Raw genomic sequence first — 7,456 nt, 5'->3', positions numbered from 1 at the left:
TCTAATCACTTTATATAGGTTTTGCTTGAGACTCCAAGCCTTCAAAAGAGTTTTAAAAAGAGACTATTTTTACACAGTATAACCTAACTTTCTTTCTTTCTTGAATTATACCCACCTGTATAATCAGAGTTACTTGTAACTGGAAGGCTTAGTCTTGTTGGCAGCGTGACTAATAGGACATGGGCTATGGGTCTATAGATGAAAGTGGATTTGGTGAGTATGAAGAGGGGGGGGATATTCTACAGCTGTATGCTAATGAGGCGCAATATCTCCACTGGCCCTCTTTACTCAGCACACGCCATTGAACAAATATAGCCACACGCGTCTAAACGTATGTGATTGTTCAAACGGTAAATACGCAAGCTAAAGGTAAGAACGGTTCCTACAATTTGACCCAGTGACAAGCACGTGCATTCGAAATACGAATCCATGAAATTGCATCTCGACACTTGAATAGTGCTATCCACCGAAGAACCGATCTGGCGTTCTATTTTTTCTTCAAGTTAAATGACCGTTTCACCCCATAATTACATACTAAAATTCAGTCTATTACTTCATATTTAACACAACAGAGTTTTATAAACTTGATTACCAAAGGTAATAAATAGCTACTTTAATGGTCAGGTGATTAATCAAAGTTTACTCTACACCCATAGCTTTATGATTATATAGCACCCTCACAGCTATATGCTAATGAGACCCATAATATAGGCCACCAGGCAGAATGAAGCGCATATTTGCGAGCCTTTATCATGGCTACTTGTGGACAGATCAACATGGGTCAAACAAGCGTCAGGGTTTTACGTGAGTTAAAACGCCTAAAACCGCTATCGTTTAAACAGTTTTAATATGTGACGGGTTTGCAAGACTGTCCAACTTAAATGGTTTTCTCTACTACACTTGGTTTGGAGGCTTTCCATTTTTGTGATTTGCGAAAGCAGCCCGCTGTTGAGCAACATCATTGTATTGAAAGTTTTATTCTAACTTTTTCTCTCAATCCAAACAGGCACTTATATTTGTCCATACAAGCCTGCTAGACATCTGACATGTGGTTGGCATAACACAGGCATTAAGTCTTGAAGTAGGCTATTAGACAGCTCATCTCATTCCTTATGGTAATATTCAAGAGAAGAGAGATGATTTGACCCGAAGAAATTGGGTTTGAATGTTTTAACTGAAAGATAATCATGGTTTGGCCCATTTAGAGATGGTCTGCTTTGTCCAAAGCACACTGATTACGCACAGCACGCGCCGACAGTATCTCGTGTCCAGATTGCTTTTGGACCACATTTTACCGTGCAATTTCCTTTGCAATCACAACCCGTATACAGCCTACAGAAGCCCCGCTATTGTTATGCAAAGCAGGAAGCCCTTTTTTATTATTAATTATGTATGCGTAAAATGACTGATTCGTATGTCCAGAGTTAACTGTCGTATATGTCACAATGGATGCCTACTTTGCCTAATTTGTGTTTTATTTCATGTGTGCTAGTCTATTTCCTTAAATAAATAAAAATTAATTGAAAATAAAGTGGTCTGCTCTTATAATCGAACTTGTAATTTTTACTTACAAAATGTTTATGGCATAGGCCTATTATCGGCTTATTTTGTCTACTCATTCAAAAAACAAACTAAGGACTCCAATGAAACATGCATTTCCTACCTGTTTATTGTACGAAAAAAATTAAAGGGGAAAAAAACAAATTTTAAAGTCTTTGTTGTCGTTTTCTCTTGATCAGACACTCCCTTTCCAATTTTAATTTTAGATTCTTAAGGTTCTGAGTAGTGACGGACATTTCTTTGGCAGATCAGAGCCCCCCAAAGGAGGCACACAAAGCCGGGGCACGTGTGCATTTCTATACAAACTCATTAGACCGTAAAAATAGGAGGGTCCCGGCGTGTGCCTTCGTCGAGACTGGAGCTGGAGGTGGGGTTAATGCGCGCATAGTAATAATACAAAATACTCAGGTACATCTGCTTTGCAATCTGCAAATCCTCCTACATTTTCACCAGAAACCAAGCCCCTCTTCACCCTCCCACATCCACTGGTAAATCCATAGGGATCTTAGTTCCATCTGATTGGTTGGTGATGAGGCAACAAGGGGCGAGAACAATGTCATCATTTCTCTTTAAAAAGAGTGCTGCTATGTCGAGGTGAAAGCATTTCGGGAAGAGAACGATCAATAGCAGGGGGAACTTAAAAAATCAAAGTATCAGATGTGGGTAATATTTTAAGCCTGGATTTGATTTCAGCTTCATCTGTTCATCCAAAGTGCCTTTTTCACGTTTATCGCAAAGATGCCACGTGGATTTTTGGTCAAAAGAAACAAGAAGACCAACCCTGTGTCTTACAGGATTCGTTCTGACGAAGATGAGCAGGAACAAACAGCTTTACAGAACCAACATACATTGCCGTCTCTCGCATCCTGCCCGGATCGCGCACCAGCATCATCACCGTTCTGCAGAGGAGTAGCCGCAGCCCCGGAGCAGGATTCTAAACCTGTTCAATTTGGGAACCCAGAGGCGGTGTACCAAGCGCTCTACAGCCCCACCCGGCCCGTCAGTAAGGAACACGAGCGCTCACATTTTGAGAGACGTCTCAATCTCGGTTCCCCCATATCAGCGGAATCTTTTCCCACGCCCGCAGCGCTTACCGCTTTGGATCATCTCTTTGCCCCAGTGGACTTAAAAATCGGCACTAGTAACAGCAATCGCACCGGGACCACGAACACAGTCCCCACTGCTGTTGCGGGAAACGGCACCAAACGGCCTTCAAGTGACATCGAACGCAAAAGCAAGCCCCCATCCAAAAAACCCAAAGCCATCAGGAAGCTGCATTTCGAGGACGATGTCACCACATCTCCCGTTCTTGGTCTCAAAATTAAGGAAGCGCCGGTCGACCAAAAACCCAGACAACAGTCAGCGGGAGACAAAGCCCTCGGCGAGTTTGTCTGTCAACTGTGCAGAGAAGCATATGCTGACCCCTTCGCACTGGCCCAGCACAAGTGTTCCAGAATAGTGAGAGTTGAATATAGATGCCCTGAATGTGATAAAGTGTTCAGCTGCCCGGCAAATCTAGCGTCTCACAGGCGCTGGCACAAGCCGAAGCCACAGAGTGGTACATCTGGTACAGCGAGTGTCAAATCAGAGAGTGATAAATTGTCTGCCACTGAAAAGGCAGTGTCCGAGGAAGTGAAGGGCGCTAGCGACAGGGACACACCCAGCCCAAGCCTGTCTGAGTCTGGCTCAGAGGACGGACTTTATGATTGTAATCACTGTGGCAAAAAGTTTAAACGCCAAGCATACCTGCGTAAGCACGTTTTATCTCAACATGCCTCACCAAACGGGCCCACCAGCAGCGAGGAACACGACGCGTACCCATCACCCCAAATCGACGGGAAGCCGTGTGACCAAACTCAGGGCCATGCGCCATTGAATTTAAGTTCCTCCGGTTGCTACATGTGCCCGGTCTGCGGAGAGAACTTTCCCAACCGAGTGAACCAGGAGCGGCACATCCGTCTCCTCCACTCCTCGCAGGTGTATCCGTGCAAATATTGCCCGGCAGTCTTTTACAGTTCCCCGGGACTTACACGACACATCAACAAATGTCATCCGTCTGAAAACAGACAAGTTATCCTTCTCCAAATGCCTGTGCGCCCTGCCTGCTGAAGACGATACCGTGCCTTGAGACAGAGCGTCACAGGCGCAGGGGAAGACCCAGTCACCAGAGGTGACTCCCAGCCGTCCACAACATCGAATAGGGGAATGTAAAATCCTGTTTGGATCTCGAATTCTATATTTTCAGATTCATCTTAGTTTACCTACAGAAAGTAAAGCTAGACTGTTAATTTATTTTTCTAGGATCTCTGCACAAGTGCTATTTAGCTTATAGACCTAAGACCGGGAAATCCTAGCTGTACTGTCTTCATGAATTGCCTTCTAATTCACAGGCTGAAAATGTATCTTTCACTTAACTAGCTTTAATATAGCTTGTGAATCTGTGGACTTTGTCTAGCTTTGTCTCTAAAACATAAAACAAGGTTTTCCTTAGTGTAGCCAACAATGCCTGGGAGTAGAGCCCCTGTAGACTTCTGCTGTAAAACTGCCTTAATTGAAATGTTGAATAATGATTGTTTTAATGAAATATCATTGGTCAAATGTTGTGTTATTATTTTTACATCATGTACCAATATATTTAAATTCTTATGATTATTTCTATTTATTTAATTTGCTTATTTATTGAAACTATAAATTATTGTTTTGTGTGACTGTTTTGTGGCTTATTCTTGTATTTTTATTTTCAAACCATAGCCAAATTGTCAGTTTGTCTTATTTATATTGAATTTACACAGATTATGCGGATGGTGTTAAAAAAAAAAAAGTGAAGTAGCAATCAATGAAGTTGAGCTTGAGAAAAACTGTCTCTTCATACATAAATGCAATCATTCTTTTTGCTCTGATTGTTTTGTAACTATTAGCTCTTACCGCATTTGTATGTCTCTGCAGTATTTGCTAAATGTCCAAATAATAAAAACAAAGCAAAAAAAACAAAACACATAAACCTGCCAAATTGTTTGCTTTTTATTACTTAAATCGAGAGGCATAAATGAAGCATTAACCATAGACCGCATCATTAACCTTGATGTAGAGTACAGAATTGCGGATTGTCAGTGATGGTAAGAGCACTGTGGTCAGTGATTAGGCATGGCTTAGTCTAGGTCATTCCATTCAACTCAGTCCCTGCTCATACTCACTGGGGCCCAGAGGCAAACTCCATTAAAAGCACCACAGAGGCTGGCATAGGGCATAGCAACAGGACAGAGGTCACTTAAGGACCAGGAGAGACGAGGGCTGTTGTCTCCTCACTGCATCCCATCACACACAGGGCAATGTGAATCAGTCACCCTAGGCTCTCTAGCAGTCATATTTACATTTGTCGTCTGCACTTATAGTCTCTCCAAATTGGAGAGGTATGGTCAGGGGCTTAGGGGAAGGAATTGAAGGTAAAACACTTGTGTGATAAGATTTATGGTCTTCCCCGTGGATGGAATACCTTCAAAGTGAAAGTGTCCATAACTTTGCTTTACTTAGAGTAGCACTCAACTGATGGCAAATATTTACATATATTCTTATCACATTCCATCAGTTGCTCATCGCCCTAAACCAGGCCCATTCCATACTTGCCATGCCCAGCTTTGAGCCCCAACCATCGAGCCCATGGCCGTCCCCCAGCCCTAGCACTAACCTCCACCTCTTGCTTTGTCCTAGCCCCAGCCCAAGCCCCAGCCCGGCCTTAGCCAATGCCCTGTCCTCAGCCCCTTCCCCAGCCCTCCCTTCCCAGTGGGGCTGGCAGGTGTTCGGCAGCTGGGGAGCGGGTCAGAGATAAGAGCTGTAGATAAAGCCAGGCTTACACACAAAACACAACTGCATCCCCATAATGGAGCTGCAGTCTACCCAGTGTAAGGCGCTGAATGAGAGACGGGGGCGAGTGGAGATGGTGAAAGAAATGGTGTTGCAAAAATAAACATAAAACTCCGTAATAGTGTGTCACTTCAACTTGAACTTGTGTGACGGGGTGGCAGGGGATACTGTCCCTTAAATCAATGATCTGCCGCAGACAGTGTCAGTGTCAAACCTAACTTTGATTCGCCATTGTGTGTGTGTGTGTGTTTGAATGTGTGTGTTTGTGTGTGTGTGCATGTGACAGAGATGCCTGGTTATACTTAAGGGCAGATCCGCTTCCCTTTGGTCCTGTTCAAAGCCACAGGCATCTTATGTGAGACTGCTTGATATCGGACATGAAAGCAACACAGAATTATGCAATTTACCTGATTTAATCTATCTCTGTCTAATGCAGTTAGCCAGACCTGGGGAGTTGTGTTACACGAGAAGTGTGTGTGTGTGCATGTGTGTGCTGTGTACAACGTGTGTGTGTGTGTTTAGCTAACTGTTGATTATAACTATGCAGATAATGTTGGCATTGCTGCCTATGACGTTATAACATTGACAGCAGCTACTTGGGTTTCATTTCCTTGACAATAACGATCAACACAAGTTAATGAGGCTTGGACGCTCCTACTGATGACTTCCCAATTGTACCCCACTTTGGTGTGACATACAAGGGCTTGTTGTCGTTTGGGTTTTAATGAATCTGAAAACAAGGCAGCCTGTTTCAGTCAAACACAGATGGTGAAAGTTACACCTGCCCGTCACACCCACACCCACAATTTCCTGCCTCCTCGCTTTTTATATTTACATCCGTCCCCTAAATCCACTCATCCACCATCACTCAGCGTGAAAAAAAAGAGAGAGAGGGAGAGAAAAAAAAGTGAACAGGCTGTCTTTCAGCCTAATCCACAGTAGAGTGCTGCCCAGCACGAGCCGCCTCTTATCTTCACTGCCCTGAGACAAAGAAAAGACCAAAAAGTAAACAAGCTCTCGCGCTCACTGACGGCCTGTGGCAAGTCAAACAAACCTCCAGGCATTTTCCAGGATGGCAGGTGTTGGTGTCAGGGGCCAGGCAGGCATGGGGAATCAACAAGGAGTGGATTCGAGTCAAAGCAGCGACACACACACACACACACACACAGGGAAGCAGTGCTGTGAGTGGCCTGTGGCTAAGCTATTTGGGATGCCTTTGATAATTAGCCTTACAGCCTGCAGTAATTCCACTAATATGGGCTGCAACTGTATCGGGGCTGGATGTGGACACACGGATGCGTCTTAACGTGCAGCTGGCTGATCTGGATTCAGTGTCCGTTTTCGTCGTTCGCATTTATTGTCGGAAGAAGGAAAAAATGGTGCTGAGGGATTTCACCCCGCGCCTGCACCTCTCCTCCCGCCCGTGCCAGTCGCTACACTTCTGCTCCTATAGCGACAGAGCGCCGACTCGTCTCCAGGGCTCCGTCCCTGCAGATGGGTGGCGACCCTCTTTACAGCACAGGAGGATACAGGTGGCTTCAATAGCCTGCATCTCGCTGTGATTAGCACAGCTCAAACAAAGCTCTAATCACTTTGTTGGCATGACACGCTCGGGAAATGACAAGCTAATTATCGAAAGCCCTGAGACCAGAGATACCTACAGATTTATTTATTTTTGAAACGAGAAAAAAAAAAAAAATGGATTGGAAAATCATTCAGGATATCTGCAGGTTGTCTAGCGTGACACTATTTCAAAATATATATCGGAATGTTTGTCGTTGTGAATTAACGGTTCAGACGTCTACGGTTGTTGCATACAGTGAGTCTAACATGCCTTTTCTGCGATTCCTGAAAACCCGGTGAAACGCTGGAGTGTTCTCCCCAAGCAGGCAGCTTTTGTTGAAGGACAGCTGATTCCAACCACAGGACACACAAAAGCACAGGACCTCCTCCACACATGGCCCACACAATGCCCCGGCCCTAATGCTTGTAAATCTATTCACAGATCCAGAGGCCAAGATAATAACAAGCTGTT

The 7,456-nt window shown here is 44.3% G+C and overlaps 1 protein-coding gene across 1 annotated transcript; it reads left to right on the top strand.

Annotated features, from left to right (window-relative positions):
- Nucleotides 1–2,016: 2,016 nt before the first annotated feature.
- Nucleotides 2,017–4,533, top strand: insm1a (insulinoma-associated 1a). The gene has a single exon (XM_062467450.1). It carries the CDS (start codon nt 2,299–2,301, stop codon nt 3,667–3,669), a length of 1,371 nt encoding a protein of 456 aa, XP_062323434.1. The 5' UTR covers nt 2,017–2,298; the 3' UTR covers nt 3,670–4,533.
- Nucleotides 4,534–7,456: the final 2,923 nt, after the last annotated feature.

This window comes from Osmerus eperlanus, chromosome 8 (genome assembly GCF_963692335.1).
Source record: "Osmerus eperlanus chromosome 8, fOsmEpe2.1, whole genome shotgun sequence".
In the NCBI taxonomy this organism is placed as follows: Eukaryota; Metazoa; Chordata; class Actinopteri; order Osmeriformes; family Osmeridae; genus Osmerus; species Osmerus eperlanus.
The sequence above is the reverse complement of the archived record's forward strand: the minus strand, read 5'-3'. Positions and strand labels throughout refer to the sequence as shown.

Bases quoted from the DNA above. Each gene is read 5' to 3' on its own strand.
- insm1a (XM_062467450.1), top strand. From the start codon at position 2,299: ATGCCACGTGGATTTTTGGTCAAAAGAAACAAGAAGACCAACCCTGTG.